Source organism: Teleopsis dalmanni, chromosome 1, assembly GCF_002237135.1.
Source record: "Teleopsis dalmanni isolate 2A chromosome 1, ASM223713v2, whole genome shotgun sequence".
Taxonomy (NCBI): Eukaryota; Metazoa; Arthropoda; class Insecta; order Diptera; family Diopsidae; genus Teleopsis; species Teleopsis dalmanni.
This window is the reverse complement of record NC_051846.1, coordinates 88,532,802-88,546,672: the sequence shown is the minus strand read 5'-3', so window position 1 is coordinate 88,546,672 and position 13,871 is coordinate 88,532,802. Positions and strand designations below refer to the sequence as shown.

The window sequence follows — 13,871 nt, the reverse complement described above, 5'->3', positions numbered from 1 at the left end:
TCATTCACAATATAAGTATTTTAAAAACAAATTTACTAATACTGCATTCACACGACAGTTTTAATTATAATTTTCGTTGTCATTTCGAATTATTCTTGATTTCGTAAGCTAAATAAATTAAAACCAAAAATAATGGTTTGAAAATTTTAACAACTGATTTCTATATCATCGTAATTTCTGCAAAATAAAGTTGATTTTAACTTGAAAAGTTCATCATAGTACATTATTACACAGTACGAACCAAAGAATACCTTGAAATACAAATAATTAACGAATTTATTCCTTGACAGTTAACTGGGACTTTCTTAGGTACTTGCAAAAGTCTTTCACAATAGATGAATTTTCTGTGTTGGCAATCATGCTTATTGGGCTGCTTATTAGTTAAGCAGTTTTAGAAAGATTGGACAAAATAAGCCAGCAGTGTTGTTGTTTCATATGTCATTATTAAAATAAGCATTTATTCTTTTGTGATATGCTTACAAAAGAAAAGGCCTTTTATATTTAAAATTTAAAATTATGTTTAAAAATTAAATTAAAAGTAAATTATAAATTTAATTATCATCATTTGTTGATTGGTTCTCCTTTCGCTGAATGATTTTCCATTTCTTGTTGCTTCTATAAATTGAAAAAATATTCTGCAAGTACCAAAAATGACATCAAATCCGAATTCATTTCATCTGCATTATTTATATTTTCAGCACTACAATCTTTTTCATTCAAAAATGCGGACGTCGAAGGCAAATCAACTATGCTTACAGAATCAAATTCAAAGTTAGAATTTTACTCATCTGTGTTGTCATACAAATGTTCTTCATTCCATTTGTCTGCAATTAAAAAAATTAAACTTCGATAACAAGATATTTACTTGTATCATAAATTACCATTTACGTGTTCAATGCTATTCTCAATATCAAGAGTATCACACCCGCTATTTTCAAGAACTGATGTTAGATGGTATTCCATGCAACTGTTACCACTATTTTTCAGCGTGTTGCCTTTTTAATACCTGACACTTTTGTTTTATTTAGTGTACAATTCTGTACCAGCCACCGACTTCTATTTCTTTGCGAACTATTTCACAAATTGTGTCCTTTATATATTTTTTGCTGTCGAACAATTTAATTATTTATTTTTCCGCAAATATTTTAGTTAAACATTCTTCCTCCTCTTTCATCTAATTTTTTCTTTTTATTTCCCATTTTTTCTCCATATTTTTAGTTATTTGGTTATTATACTGTTGACAAAGTGTTATTTGTAATAAAATTCAAACTCAAATTATTTGTACCTACTTACTGTTAACAGCTGACAATTCAAACCTTAAACTGCTTTTACGCAATGCTTAAAAGTGACATTTCTCTTTAAAAGTGACGTTAAACTACTTTAAGTAAGCTAAAAATGCTTTCAAGCTAAATTCAGTTTATGGTGTTTACGTGATCTTAAAATTTTTCGAACATTTAAATGATCTTAAGATTTTAAAACAACTTTTAAGGTTCGAGTAAACGTTGTGATATACTATAATAAAACCATTGTGCAAAAAACATGCCAAAAATTTACGTAAATCTTAAATGCAAATTCGTTGCCTGCTTCATGAGGCCTGCTTTATGAGAATTTTAATTATTATTATTGTGAATATATTCTTAATAAACAATTAAAAAAACTAATCAATTAAATTAATTTAATTTAATTAATAATTAAAGAAAAATATTATAGCCTGTTAATTTATTTAAAATGAAAATTTGCTATAATTAAATAATGGAATATTAAAAAAGTAATAGTAAACTATAATTAAATTGTTACAAATTTGTTACGTACAGTATTGTATTGTAAGCACTTACCACATTATATCAATTAATTTCTCGTTTGGAGAAATGCTCTCTCGAAAGTCAAAATCCTTGATAATTTTAGATGAAATACTATTCAGAATATAATGGAATGTTGCCTTTTTCGCCAAAAAATCTTTCTAAGTTTGCATTTTTATGCATTGATGAATAAAATCATTCAAACATGGTTTCTTAAATTGCAATTGCAATGACCTGTGAGTAAACCTACCACAACACAAATATTTCTACGGGGCATCTCAATGAGAGTATTGGATTTTATTTTAATAGAACATGTCCAAATTGCATACAGATGCATACATACTGAGTCTTGAGTCTGAGTTGAGCCTTTCCATCTTTTATTAAAAAATTTAGATCTAAGATTCATTAAGTGTTCCGGGGACTTCCTTACAACCACATATCTCTAGATAGGAATTCGACATTGAATTTTCTAGCGAAATTGAGAATGGGAAGGATGTAGTGAATGTTGTTTGGAGTTGGGCTGAAAAGATCAAATATGGAGACGAGCTCATAGTCACTAACCTAACATTGTGAGGTGGCTTTGAATCTAATGTCAAGTGGTATTAAATGAAGCATTAAATCTAACGTAATGGACGGTGTAGTCCACAGAGCACCATTAATGCAGAGTTCAGTTCTGTGATGAACCCTGTTGAGTACCGAAAATATAAGCAAGTACCAGAGGTGAGGCATCGAATGGTTCAGAGTGTTCACTGAACACCTTAACAAAGCCTCCTTTTTAGACCTTTTTTTATTAGGAAAATAATTTCGCTATTTTGTTACTTAACATTTTTTATAATAGCTTTTCCAAACATATTAACATAAACACAAAACACATACATATGTTAGTTACACCCAATTTTACTTATAATTAATAAAAGAGAAAATACATTTCTCTTAAAATATACTAAGGTTCAGAATAAAAACTGCCACAAGTTCATACAAAGCGTGCAAATACAATCAAAGTCACGGTTGCCGTTTTATATGGGCAAATGGTTCAATTAAAAAAATTGAACCGCTCATAGTAAATACAAAGTAAATGAGTAAATGAATGCATGGGAGTTTCTTACTCTTATGTAGAGGTTGGAAATAAACCAAAAACAAAGCCATTATTGCAATTTTATACTAGCAAATGGTAAAAGTAAAGAAAAAAATTAATGAAATTTGAAGTGAAAAATAATATTTAGAAATGGATAAATGTGTAATTAAAGATTTGATTCAAATATCTTTTTTTAAACAATCTGCTGAAGAAAAGGTTTTAATTCATAAAATGAAAACACCAACTCCAGATATGAAGAATTTGGTACCTGATGTAAAAATGTCGAAATCTGTGGTAAGTCGCCGTTTTACTACAGCTACAGCTTTATGGTAAATAAAAACCAGTGGATCACAGGCTGCGAACATTTAAATAAATTGTTTTGTTGATCTTGTATGCTATTTGCTTGTGGAAAGGACAAAACTCAGGAGTAGGGGGAATACGTTATAGTTGGAATTCTGTTTTGATCAAATTGTGACCACCTTGCCAAAAAGCTGACGCCTCGCTACTGGCTAGTACCAAGAGATTGGTAGCGAGAGGGATCAAGCGCGCTTATCAGTATATTTATTGCATAAATAAATGTTTTGGTCATATGGTTGGCGATTAGTTGCAGTGGCAGGTGTCATGAGTTATCTTTCTGCTGCCTATAATTAGAGATTTTTCGCCGTATTATTAAGGCTAAAAAGAAAAAAGTTTTGTAAGAAGATATTTTTTGTGTTACAAATGAACTGTAATGGCACCAAAAATTGTTCTACTGAACCCTCCACGTGAGTGCCGCCCATGGGTCACGCAGCATGCTTGTCCTGTACGTTGTCAGAGCGGTGCCCGGCTAGGATCAGGAAGAATTGAATTAGTGTCCTTAGCTTCATAATAGCTATGCATTACTCATTGCTTTTTGATCATAGTATGAAGGTCCCCATAACCCGAGAGTGTTAAGGGGTCTCTTCGAGTGTATTTTTACGGATTCTCTTCAATACATGACAGTCTTGGGGAGTAAGTGTGGTTTAGCGATAATATGGGACGCTGCTATGCTGCTATGGGTTCGCTTCTTTCGTCCAACTATTGAAATCAGATGCCGATGTCGTCCTCGATTCCAATAACAGCGCAAGGACAGAATGAAGAATGTGAAGTTAGTGTTAAGACCTTATCATCAACAACAAAAATCTGTTGATGAAATAATGGCCAAGCTCATGCAGATAAACCTTAAACACTCCAAATGGGCCATGAATAATCTGGTTGTCGTACTCAGAGAAGGGCTTTGACCTTGGCATCATCCAAGAGCTCTGGGTTTATAGTTCATGTGTCATGTATATTATCTTTTTTTGTGTTAAAGGATAGGGTAAGCCTTTCTGAAAATTATCATTATTAAAGGAATGTCGGAGAAAATTAAAATTATTAAAGAATCAATCATATTAGCCAAACTGTTTGCAAATGGCCATACTTGCCCCTCGCTAATTAATAAAGCAGATGGATGTCCGGTTAAAACAACTGAATCCCTCTCACAATAAGTAGATACCCATTTCCTTAGTTTTTCCGTGGGTCCCCCGAAAATACCACCGTATCTTTTAGTGTACTTTGATGAAACTATACAGCCAGTGGTATCTCAAGAAGGATCAAATGGACTCCTCCCCGTTCAAAAGTCCTGGCCCCGATTGGGTCTTACCAATCATGTTACAATCACTCGGAGATGTGGCTGTAAATTAGCCGTCCACGTTTTTCTGCAGTTGTCTTTCACTTAAACATTTTCCCGGCGCCTGCTGGGATTACTGCGCTTATGTTTTTTGAAATCTATTGCCTGGCAAATTTCTTACACGATTAATATAATCAAAATGCAATTTCAATGTTTGGGTATATAGCGTCGGTAGACCAGTCTCTATATGCACCATATAATTTGGGGTATTTTTTGGCAGACGAAATGTTCTCTTTATATAAAATGTCTGCAATTTTTCTACTGCATCATATTTATCCACACCCCAGATTTGCGCTGCATAATTTGAAACTGATTTAACTGTGGCTTCAAAAACTTTGTATTTTACGGACAGTGATACTTTCGGATTTCCCAAGACATTTTTCCAACTACAATTAATAGCCAATTTAGCTTCCTTTAACTTCTCGTTCAAGTGGTTATCAAATTTTGCGTTATATTTCATATTTATTCCTAGATATTTATAATTTTTAACCACTTCTAATTGCTCATCGTTAAGGTACCATTTTTCGTCATTTCTCAAACTTCTAGCATGTTTCTTAAATATCTTCACTTTTGATTTGTCTGTGCTTATAGTCCCCATAAGTTGGATATCATTTTAATTAATCTATCATATTTTGTAACATTATTGGGGAATCAGCAAACAGCACAATATCATCAGCATATAATAGTACTTTCGGACAGATGTTGGCAATCATAACACCATCAGGAAGAAATTTACTTAAGTCATTAACGAACAGTGGAAACAATATAGTGCTTAAGACACAACCTTGTCTCGATTTCGGTTTATTATATATATATACACTTGTACATATTTACTTTATATACGTGTCTATACATTGGACATAGTTTCATTTTAAAAAATAATGAAATTAATAGACGAAAATAAACATTATTTCGGTTTATTATTTTCATTTCAAACAAAAATTATTAAATAAAGAATAATATTTTGCTGAGTTTCTATTTCAGATAAGAATGAAATCCGTACGTAAGTTCTGAGAAGACAACAGAGGGCTTCAAAACAAGTTTGAACACTAAATAACCACAATCCAAATGAAAAAGAAATAAGGCGATGTTTAGTTCAAATTTTCAGCAAGTTTTATTTTAACTAATAATAACACTAATAACTTATAAATTAAAAATAAAAACAACAAAAAATATATACTTATATATTTTTCATACAATTGGATTTTATATATTTATAAAATTTATAAAAAATTTATATTGTTACATTTATAATTTTAATAATTTACAATTTATTAAAAATAAAAATAAAAAAATATAGTTGGTTATCATAGATTTTTCTTTTCTTTGTAGGTGTGTTCTTTTTTGACTTCAAAGATGTTGATGATAATGTTGACGACGCTGGCAGTAACGCTTAGGATGACTATCAGAAATTAATACGAATTTGTTGTCAATAGGCAAATTCTTCAAAATTCTATACACGTTATTGACAAACTTCCACGATGACGTGACGCGGGCTCCGTTAAAAATCACAATACATTGCTGATTCTTTCTGTTTCAAAATAAAAAAGAAAAATTAACATAACATTAACTTTTAAATAAAACATCAAATATTAATCGTAAAAGATTATGTGGTTTTAAATACAAAAAAATAATGATATGATAAAAATTTCACTTATTGAACACTTACCTAAAATGTTAGATGAATTGCACTTTCGTTTGTATTTCGGACGCGGTTACCATAAAGCCTGTTTCACCTTTTTTATCGAAAAAGATTTTTCTCCCATAGTTTTATGGTTCCACACGCATTTCGGGTGATTTTTTTTCGTTTTACATTAAACACAATTTTAAATTTATAAATCAAACTTTTGAGATCTCAAGTATTGCTTTCCTGATGTTAACCGGAAAAATATATTTTTTTTTAAATAGTATATGAAATTTTATAATTAAATCAAATATATATTTGATAAATAACCTTATTTTTATGTCTTAAATATATATTTTATTTATAAAAAAAAACATTTTTGTTTTTTGTTTGAATGTTTGTTTACATATTGTTTCATGTGTCATATATGTCAAATTTCGATAATTTCCAATGTTGCATTCGTCATATTTGGTATAATTTTGGTAGAATTTTGTTTACTATATATTTTTTTTACTATATTTTATAGTAAATGAAAAAGCACGTAAGCTCTTTGTATGATTAATGCAATTTACTCACTAAATGAAACTTACTAAGTACGTATTGGAAACGTACTATTATATAACTGGCCTTACGTGCTGTACATATCTCTATTTTTTATAAATTTTTTTTAAGAAATTAAAGTTTTTGTTCCTACTTTATGTTCTTTGGTTACAAGGTTATTTAATACATTCACAATTACACCATCAGGAAATATAAAATAAATCTAGTTATTAAATTGTAAAAATTATTTTCATGTGACAATAAAGATCTATCTACAATCTACCTTTGGGGTAGATTTTTAAATTCAAAAAAAAAGTTAAAATACTTAAAGGTAGAATTAGTTTTTTACTTTACGTAAAAGTTGAATTTAGATTGTCAATTTCTGAAATATGTGTCATGATATGTGTTCCCATTCCACAGTTCTGCGTACTGCTTTCACGTGGGAAATGATTTGAAGTGTCGTCTATGCTAAAAAATATTAAAAAGTCAAAATAGAAGCAATATGAGTTCTGTTACTATTGCCTGCAATTTACCTCTGTCGGAGAGATTAATTGAGCGTGTTGGATTAGCATATTTTAATTCAAAAAAAAAAAGTAATCACTTGGATCAAATTTCTGGAAGTGAGTTAAATGATGAATTGAGGGAAAAATTCATTGTAAATATTGATTACCTGAAATCCCTAAATCCAAAAGAATGGAAGGAACAAGATCATTACGCAGTGCTAGGTTTAGAAAAATTAAGGTGAATTAATTTTTTAAATTATAAAAATATTTTATGTTAACTATTTGCTCTGTAGGTTTGACGCAAGCGAAGAAGACATAAGAAGAGCGTATCGACATATGGTTTTACAGCATCATCCAGATAAACGTAAAGCAAAAGGTGAAGAAGTTAAAACTGATGACGACTATTTTACATGCATTACGAAAGCTTACGAAACATTAGGTAACTGATATATATCATTCCGTTTATTATAAAAGAAAATTTTAAATATTACAGGAAGTACAAAATCAAGGCGGTCATATGATTCAGTTGACCCAGAATTCGATGATGCAGTGCCTTCACAGCTAGATATCGACAACAAGTTCTATGTAATTTTTAACAAATATTTTAAACTCAATGCACGTTGGAGCGAAAAAAAAAATGTGCCTTCTTTCGGTGATGAAAATTCGAATCGTGAAGATGTTGATCAATTTTATAATTTTTGGTATGATTTCAAGTCTTGGCGGGAATTTAGTTACCTAGATGAAGAAGATAAGGAAAAAGGACAAGATCGTGATGAAAGACGATGGATAGAGAAAGAGAACAAAGCTGCACGAATAAAACGTAAAAAGGAAGAAATGGTGAGGATACGGTCCCTTGTTGATTTAGCGTATAACAACGATAAAAGAATATTGAAATTCAAAAATGAGGAAAAGGAAAAAAAATTGGCTGCTAAACGCGCTAAAATGGATGCTGTTCAAGCGCAAAAAGCAGAACAGGAACGAGCTTTAAGAGAGGCCCAATTGGTAAGAAAATTATTTGAAATATATTTGTATATTCCTTGTATAAGAATGAACTCAAGTGACGGTTATCTTTGAGGATAAGTGTGCATATATTTTTTTTTTTATTGAATGTGCACCTAGTCTACTAGCAAAAGTGCATATGATAATTTTTTTGACAGATGAGGGGAGTTAAGGTTTTTTAATATTTACAATAAATAATGATAAAATAATGTTTAAATATTATCTATTGGATTTTGTAATTATATGTTGTTAAAAAAGTATGTTAATATTTCTCTTTAGTAAAACCACAGGCATGCACTACTTAAAGTAATATATTTAAATTAGGACTGTTCCACGAGCCACTCGTAGTATCTTTGAGTAACACCGTGTATACACAATTGCGTTCCACCAGCAAATATTCGAGTAAATTAGAGCATCTCAGAGAGACTAACATCCCTGTCGAAATTTAAAAATGCTACACAGACTTTACTCGTACATTTTATTTCAAGTAAAATTTGTGTGATGTGTGAATCAACTGTTTTGGTTTGAATTTAAATTTTTGTATTGTTTATTTGCGCGGCACTAATGTTCTCATCAGATTTTACACAAAGCTGTTCCATGAAAATATGTGTAAAAAGCGTAATATGGCACTTTATTTGTGTTATGCTCTCAGTTTGTACTTTACTTGTATTTTAATTTGATTTTACTACGAGTAGCTCGTGGAACAGACCAATTATTTATATAATACTGTCAATTTTTAAAAATATAGTTTATATCGCCACTATTTTATAATGATATTCATTTATATGCTTATTTATAAATGTAATTTTTTCAGATAAAAGAACAAGCTGAAAAAGCGGAACAAAAACGTATAGAACAAATTCGTATTGAAAAAGAGCAAATGAAAAAAGCGCTTAAAAAAGAAAGAAAAATTCTAAGAGATAAATCCAAAGAATCTAAATATTTCACTACAGATGACAATGAGTTGCTCAAGCATATGGAAGGTGTGGAAAAAATTTGTGAAGCTTTCAGCTTATGCGAACTCCAGGATTTGAATAAATCATTAGAAAAAGAATCCTTTGTAAAGGCACTTCACTCCGCCGAAGAAAAAATACAAGCAGAACTACATGAAATAAATCAATCTCAGCAAAAAAAAGATATTAAAACCAATATAAAAGAAATAAATAAAGGAGAATTGTGGAATAATGAGAATGTACAATTATTAATTAAAGCTGTAAATTTATTTCCGGCTGGCACATCACAACGTTGGGATGTGATCGCGTCATTTATAAATCAGCATTGCACGAATCGAGTTAATATGACAGCACGCGATATCCTAAACAAGGCCAAGGCATTGCAAAGTAGTGACTTTTCTAAAAGTTCACTAAAAGTCCAAGCAAACGAAACAGCTTTCGAAAATTTTGAAAAAATGAAGAAAGACGTCCAAACATGTTCTGATATTACAATAAACAATTCGGAACCGGCATGTGAGAACAAAGAGAAACCAAAAGGTATAAATTCAGAAACAAATAGTAATGCATCGAAGAGTAATAAACAACCAGCGGCTCCAAAAACTTGGACGAAAGAGGAGCAGGCGCTTTTAGAACAAGCCATTAAATCATATCCACCCTCTACACCTGACCGTTGGGATCGAATCGCAGAATGTATTCCAAACAGAACAAAAAAGGATTGTTTGCGTAGAGTTAAGGAATTGGTAGAGCTAGTTAATTCTAAAAAAGAAGCTCAACAGGCTGTGAAATGATTTTCAAATAAAACATATTCGGTTTTTTTGAACATAAAATGATTTTTAAAAAGGATACACATATAAAATATATTTTTGTTTATTCTGACATTACAATTATCTTAGTTTCAAATTTAAGTTTGTTGAAAATTAGTGCGTCCACAATTCAGTTTTAAATCAAATGCTTCTGGATTTGCCAGAGGGTCCAAATCAGCAAAAAGATCAAACCAGTGATTGGATTTAACCTTTTGATTTTCATCTTTCTTTAATGAAGTTTGTCGGTTTTCATTGGAGTGTGTATCAGTAACGGTTGAGCTTGTGCTTGTAAGCGATATATGCTCTGAAGATTGTTTGGAAAATGCTTTAGGCCAGAATGTAGAACTATCAAATAAATTTGTTTGAAGGGAATCGTTTGGTAAAAGTAAGCTTTCCAACTGCTGCGAAAGCTCAATTAATTCTGTTTGTGGACTTTCTGTTGTATTCGAATCATCGCATTTATTAGTTTTTCTCTCGTCTATATAATCATCCTGGAAGAATTAATAACAGCAACAACGCAGCATATCTTAACTTTTATCTATTAAATGAATAATAAATACTTACAGCAAAGAACAATGTCTGATCCTTATCAACAGTTGCCACATCAGTTCTGTTTTCATTACATTCTTCCACTTCGTTTTGCGTAAGATCCTTCAATACACAAAAGTCATACTTAGTTTTTTTTTCGCCCAACGTCTTAGCAATCGCTTCAAAAGTACTTGCAGTTTTTTGTGCAAATTGTTTAAGTTCCGACATATAGGATACCTACGGACAATGTATTAAAATTATCTTATTTTTTTGGAATATATTCGAGTTAGGACGGTTCGTACCAATGCATGCGAATACATGTTACATCTTGCAGCAGCTAACAGATCAATCTAACAATTAAAATATAACAATTTTTAATGTTTTAATATTTTGTCAGGCAAATTGAATAAAAAAATTTATTCAGAGAATTAAAGTAGTAAAATATTATTTACCTTTTGCACTGAGTCTAAAGAGAGGCTATCAAAATTTCGTTTTGCTGTACGAACATGTGACTGAGCAGTTCGAAATTTCTCAAGCCCTTTACCTGTGTCAGGATCTAGTTCAGAGCTTGCCGATTTCATCCACGATAGTGCAGCCCGATACTCGGTTCGCTCCTTTTCCATATTTTGAATGGTAATTTGTGTGTCGCGAACAGCTCTTACCCGAAAAACATCGACTTCATGCTGTAGTCTTAATAGAGGGACACGAACACACATTCGTTGTTGACCGCAATATGAAACTGCTTTACCAGTGTTAGTTATGCTAGCGCCTGTAGTCTTACTACGTTTACCAACTTCTTTCAAAAATCTACCAAATACACACTCCTCTTGTGATAAAACACAAAGGCGCTCCTGATATTGTTCGATTATCTTACTAAGTTCACAGCTTGTGTCAGATATTGATTTCAATATTTCTATTTTTGCATCGAGCTCTGCATCTGAAGAAATAATGTGTTCATCTTCCTTAGAGCCTAACTTTCGCTGGACTGCTTTTTTTGTTATCCAAAATTGGTGTTGCATTTCGGATTTCAACATTTTGATAAAAACTTTTGGGTTTGATTCCAATTCTATAAGAAAATGAGTTGCCAAAAAGTATACTACGGAAACATATGGACAGAAAAAGCAGTGCTGCCACCAAATTTAAACAAATGTGTTATATCAAAGGAAAATGTGTATTTTTGTGACAAATTACCTTCGAAGAATAACATTATTAATATAAAAGGTAATTCATATATTCATATAAATATATAATATTTCTATCCAATAATTTTTATGAATAATTATGCACTTGTCTATTTAGCATTGCTTTGCTGTGTTTGTTTCTTTGGATAATATTTTAGGGTTTGCTTTTGAAATTTATTAAAAATATAGTTTTTTGAATATGACAGCAAATATAATGGAGTATATATTTATTTTTATTTTTCTGAAAATATTAATAAATTTACACTCGCTTTGAATATTTAAACTTCAAATTTAGGTATTTAGCGAAAAGTGAAATTGGTTTTTATTTTAAAAAATTTGTTTTTGTTTGAAATTTACTTTTTAATGTTCGTCGACATATTTTCCCTTTTTTAGAGTTTAATTTCTTAAAGAAAATTACGAATAAGTCATTACAATTTTAAAACGAGAAATTAATAATTCACGTATTCAATGATCCATTTATTTAGTGTTTCTGTTTTTGTTTTAAATTTTGACATTATTTCGGTATGTGAAAAAAGTTGCTCAAAATAGTTGACTACTAAAATTCGTTGTTAAGACGGCGCGCAAACTTTTTTTTGGGTTTTGGTCAGGTTTTCGGCTATCAGTCACACTGTGCGGCGTAAATGGAATGTCGAAACTCCGCCGATAGTTGTTTTGATTCGCAGATTTATTTTGTCTTTTTTTATGAAAACTTGTAATTGTGATTGCTAAATTGAGATGTTTTTAGGCAGTACTCCCGCTTTTATAAAATATATATATCTATAGATTTTATATAAAAACTGCAAATATGCATTAATTTTGCTATACTTACCTAGTTGCCCATTACAGACGAGAGTCGTCTTCAACCGCGTCGATCAATCTCCTCCAGTCAACCCGATCGCCCGTTGGTAGTATCAAGCGCTCCCTAATCGTTGGTCACCTGGTCCTTCCACCGAAGATGCGGACGTCCTCTTCTCTTCAAGCTTCTGCACCATACAGCAGAACAGACATGATAAGAGATTTGTAGAGCGTGATTATTGTTTATCGAGAGAGGGCTTTATTTCTCAATTGTCTACTTAGCTCGTAGAAACATCTGTTGGCAAGAGTGACTCTTCGTTGAGTTCTAGGCTGACGTCATTTTTGGTGTTTACGATGGTTCCCACAAATAATCAAAGTCTTTCACAACTTCGAACTTATGATTGTGAACAGTAGCGTTGGTTCCACAACGCACAGGAGATTTCTTTGTTGACAGAAAGTACTTTGTTTTGTCCTCACTTACCAATAGACCCATTTGCTTCGCTTGTTTTTCTAAATTGAAAAATTCCGCACTGACGGCGAGGGTGGTCAGGTCAATGATACGAGGGCGGTTTGTTAAGTCAGTGACTTTTTGAATTTATCGCGCATTTACTCCAAATGCAATCTTCGAGGGTTTCTTACTAGGAATATGCTATTAAAATAGAAAATAATTGCTAATTATGTGGGAAAAAAGGTTATCTGTCTTTTTGCCAATGCAACCAACCAACAAACCATGTTCATTTGCGCATTCATTAATAGAATCACTGAGAAATAAAACTAGAGCAAGTTTACTTAATACACAAGTTTAATATTTTTAAAGGAACATGCCCGATAAAAAATCTTTAAAAATAATACCAGAATCAAATATTTGATAAATACTTTTTTTGACTCTTAAAGTACTGAACACAAAAAATAATGCTGAATATTTATATATATAAATTCATTGTGCTTCCAGCAATCATTTCGAGTACTAAAACGGATCAAATTACAGGTAGTCACACTAGCCCTATTGCAAGTAAAGCAACAAGGCAAGCAATAATTTTTACGAAAGCAAAGAAAAAAAATATCCGAAGGAGATTATTCGAAGTATTTGACAATAGTTTTTGTATCTAGGACATTCTTTTTCTGTTGGACATAATTAGAGGTATCATAAGATCTTTTATGGCCAGGAAAAATAATAGAACAAAAGAAATATACTTAGCAAATTAAGTAAATAAAAACTAATAAAAATACAAAGTTTATTTATCTTGCGTTATCTTACCCATGCAATTTTTTGATGGAAATGAGTACATCTATTTTAATGAATATATTTGGTAGGAAATTAGGCAATATGTTTCAGTAAGAGTAGTCATTATGCGCTATTCTGTAATATTGTAGCACTTTATTT

The 13,871-nt window shown here is 31.1% G+C and overlaps 2 protein-coding genes across 2 annotated transcripts; one reads left to right on the top strand and one right to left on the bottom strand.

The window, feature by feature from the left end:
* The first annotated feature begins 6,956 nt into the window (after positions 1 to 6,956).
* LOC119669962 (dnaJ homolog subfamily C member 2) lies at positions 6,957 to 10,040 on the top strand. The gene is made up of 5 exons (XM_038080024.1): positions 6,957 to 7,056; positions 7,146 to 7,466; positions 7,522 to 7,667; positions 7,722 to 8,230; positions 9,042 to 10,040. Exons 2-5 carry the CDS (start codon positions 7,228 to 7,230, stop codon positions 9,966 to 9,968), a joined length of 1,821 nt encoding a protein of 606 aa, XP_037935952.1. The 5' UTR covers positions 6,957 to 7,056; positions 7,146 to 7,227; the 3' UTR covers positions 9,969 to 10,040.
* A 23-nt stretch (positions 10,041 to 10,063) lies between these two features.
* On the bottom strand, positions 10,064 to 11,737 carry LOC119669963 (islet cell autoantigen 1). Its single transcript, XM_038080025.1, has 5 exons — positions 11,703 to 11,737; positions 10,964 to 11,577; positions 10,814 to 10,861; positions 10,548 to 10,748; positions 10,064 to 10,474 (listed from the first exon to the last, which is right to left on the bottom strand). The coding sequence occupies exons 1-5, from the start codon at positions 11,716 to 11,718 to the stop codon at positions 10,082 to 10,084; spliced, it is 1,272 nt and encodes a 423-aa protein (XP_037935953.1). The 5' UTR covers positions 11,719 to 11,737; the 3' UTR covers positions 10,064 to 10,081.
* Between the last annotated feature and the right edge of the window lie 2,134 nt (positions 11,738 to 13,871).

Coding starts and splice junctions, on each gene's coding strand:
- LOC119669962 (XM_038080024.1), top strand. CDS start 7,228: ATGAGTTCTGTTACTATTGCCTGCAATTTACCTCTGTCGGAGAGATTA. Junction 7,467..7,521: donor CTAGGTTTAGAAAAATTAAG/GTGAATTAATTT, acceptor TTTGCTCTGTAG/GTTTGACGCAAGCGAAGAAG. Junction 8,231..9,041: donor CTTTAAGAGAGGCCCAATTG/GTAAGAAAATTA, acceptor TAATTTTTTCAG/ATAAAAGAACAAGCTGAAAA.
- LOC119669963 (XM_038080025.1), bottom strand. Junction 10,749..10,813: donor ACATGTATTCGCATGCATTG/GTACGAACCGTC, acceptor CATTGTCCGTAG/GTATCCTATATGTCGGAACT. Junction 10,475..10,547: donor ATCAGACATTGTTCTTTGCT/GTAAGTATTTAT, acceptor TAATTCTTCCAG/GATGATTATATAGACGAGAG.